Source organism: Manihot esculenta, chromosome 10 (genome assembly GCF_001659605.2).
Source record: "Manihot esculenta cultivar AM560-2 chromosome 10, M.esculenta_v8, whole genome shotgun sequence".
NCBI lineage: Eukaryota > Viridiplantae > Streptophyta > Magnoliopsida > Malpighiales > Euphorbiaceae > Manihot > Manihot esculenta.
This window is the reverse complement of record NC_035170.2, coordinates 7075001-7077822: the sequence shown is the minus strand read 5'-3', so window position 1 is coordinate 7077822 and position 2822 is coordinate 7075001. Positions and strand designations below refer to the sequence as shown.

General features: G+C 35.9%; 1 protein-coding gene across 1 annotated transcript in view; it reads left to right on the top strand.

Moving 5' to 3' along the window:
- The first annotated feature begins 437 nt into the window (after positions 1-437).
- Positions 438-2822, top strand: part of LOC110624647 (trihelix transcription factor PTL) — a 3148-nt gene continuing 763 nt past the window's right edge. The window contains exons 1-2 of the mRNA XM_021769868.2: positions 438-1080; positions 1821-2822. The exon at positions 1821-2822 is cut by the window's right edge and continues 763 nt beyond it. Of these exons, the coding sequence (XP_021625560.1) occupies positions 614-1080; positions 1821-2822 (1469 nt within the window). The 5' untranslated portion in view covers positions 438-613. The remainder of the gene's footprint in view (positions 1081-1820) is intronic.

Genomic DNA, 2822 nt, shown 5'->3' with positions numbered 1-2822 from the left:
ATATTGTTGAACCTGTTTGATTTAAAAGAAAAAAAAAAAAATCTAAGAAGTCTATGCTCAACTCCATTCCCCTCTCTACCCTACTTTTATAATTAAAAAAATATAAAAATGAAAATATATTTTAAAAAAATAATTATTTCAATAAATTAATAAAAAAATATTAAGTTTTTTCTATAACCTATCAACTACTAAACGGAGGAAAAAAATGGGACAGTCAAAAGGTGAAATAAAAAAAAAATTAAAGAAAAAAACAATAATAAATCCAACAACTGTGTACGCGTCATCAAATCAGTGCAAGGGTAATTGGATTTTCATCTTCGTGTAATGTTTTGCCATTTGTCTACGTATAATTCGTCCCTACCTTACGTGTGTTCTTTGCTTCTCTCTCTCTTTCTCAAGAGAAAGAGAATTGAGAAGTAGTGATAAAAGTTGCGGTAGACTCGGATCCTGTCTCCCTCGGATTAAATTTTCAATTTTGTCTGTTAGATCTCTTTCTCTCTCTCTCTCTCTCTTTCTCATCTCTTTTTCTTTTTCATTACTAATTTTTAAGCTCAAAAGCCTCATTTGACTCTCTCTGACATACCCTTTTCTTTCTTTTACTTCAAAACCTACTATGGCTGACCACCAGTACGGCTCACCTGATCTCCGGCAACTTGTGGCGGGAAGAAACCATTTTCAGGGAATCCCACTTGCTACCGAGCCATTTTTTCTTCAAACCAGGACTCACGGACCACAAGTCCACCACTTTCATCATGACTCCACCGTACCAGCAGCTCATTCTGGTGCTGAGGTAATGCTGCCTTCTGGCTTCATCAAGCTTGCTCATGACCATTATTATACCAATGCCGCTACTATTCCTACTACTGCTGCTGCTGCTGCTGCTACTGCTGCTACTAGTTCCGGTGCTGGAGGTTCGTTCTTTGGAGTGGATATGGAAAATGGATGGATTGGAAATGATGCTGGGAACAATAGTAGATGGCCAAGGCAAGAGACTCTCACTCTTCTTGAGATCAGATCTAGACTTGATTCCAGGTTCAAGGAGGCTACTCATAAGGGTCCACTATGGGATGAGGTTTCTAGGTACATTTTTGTTAAAAACATAATAATAATAATAATAATAGTAAATTGCACTAATATAACTCAAATTGTGTTCTTTCTCTTTTTGTTTCTTGATCTTGCATATTGGTATTAGTAAACCCTAATTGTTTTTTTTTTTTTTTTTTTTTTTTTTTTTTATAATTGACTAAACCAAACCATGCTTTCCCTTTCTATTTCTCTTTAAAAGCTCATTAGGTTTGCCTCAGTTTCTTTTCTTGAGTTTAGTGTTTTGTTAAGGACAAAAGTAAACTGAGTTAACTGAGAGACTCAGGTGTTCTTATTTTCCTTATTTCTTGCAATCATTTGTTCCTCTTGGTGTACAAAACATGTTAGAACCTATATAAGGGTAGCTATATAAGCACCCATTTGCTGGTTTTGGGTGATGAGATTACCAGCCATATACAAGTGTTCTTCTCATGATATCACTTGTCTTTACTTTCTTCTGAAACCTTATTTGGAAGTACTTAAGAGTTAAATTAGCTAGCCAATATTCACTTAGTTCATCAGAATAGAATAAATACTAATTAAGATTTTTGCTTAATTAGTTGATGGCATCTTCAAGATGCATGCTTATTGGAATATTATATTTAGCATAATATTTAATAGCAAGTATAAAATATAGAATGTTTTGTGAATGTTAGTAAATTATTTTATTTATTAATTAAATTGTCTTCTATTATTTTAGTAATTTCTAAAATATGCATGTGTTGCTTTTGATGCAGAATCATGGCTGAGGAACATGGTTATCAGAGAAGTGGAAAAAAATGTAGAGAGAAGTTTGAGAACTTGTACAAGTACTACAAGAAAACCAAGGAAGGTAAAGCTGGAAGACAAGATGGGAAGCATTACAGATTCTTTCGCCAGCTTGAAGCCCTTTATGGAGAAACAAGCAATCAAACTTCAGCATCAGAAACCCACTTGGTTAATCCTACTTCTTCTTTTCTTTATCAAACACCCACAAGCCACACAATTAACCAAGAAAATCAAGAATCCTTGCAAGAAACCAAGCTCACTGAGAGCCTAAGTTTCTCCAACACATTCGAATTCGAGACTTCTTCTTCCGAGAACAATGACGTTGATCTTTCTGCTGTTGCATACATGATGAACCAATCGACTGAGAAAATGAAAGGATTAAGTGAAAGCCAAAGCTATACGAAGGGTAAGAAGAGCTGGAAAGCCAAGGTTAAGGAGTTTGTGGACTTGAAGATGAGGAAGTTGGTGGAGAGACAAGAAGCTTGGATGGAGAGAATGTTGAAGACAATTGAAGATAGAGAACAAGAAAGAATATACAGAGAAGAAGAGTGGATGAAGCAAGAAGTGGCTAGACTAGACCGGATACATGAATTCTGGGCTAAAAAAAGAGCATGGATTGAAGCTAGAGATGCTGCTTTAATGGAGGCTTTGAAGGAACATACGGGGAAAGGATTAGAACTACCATCATCATCAACATCATTTGACGAGCAAATAGCCATAGAAACTCAAAGCCACTATAGATACCAAGATCGAAATGCTAAAAAGATCGACATGCATGAAACGAGCTCTATGAGATGGATGGAGCCAGAGATTCTTAGCTTAATACAACTCAGAACAACCATGGAACCAAGATTCCAAGAAAGTGAGTATTCAAAAGAAGGTCTGAGGGAGGAGATAGCAGCAAAAATGGATAGTTTGGGGTATGATCAGAGTACGGATGAGTGTAAAGAGAAATGGGAGAAGATGAACAA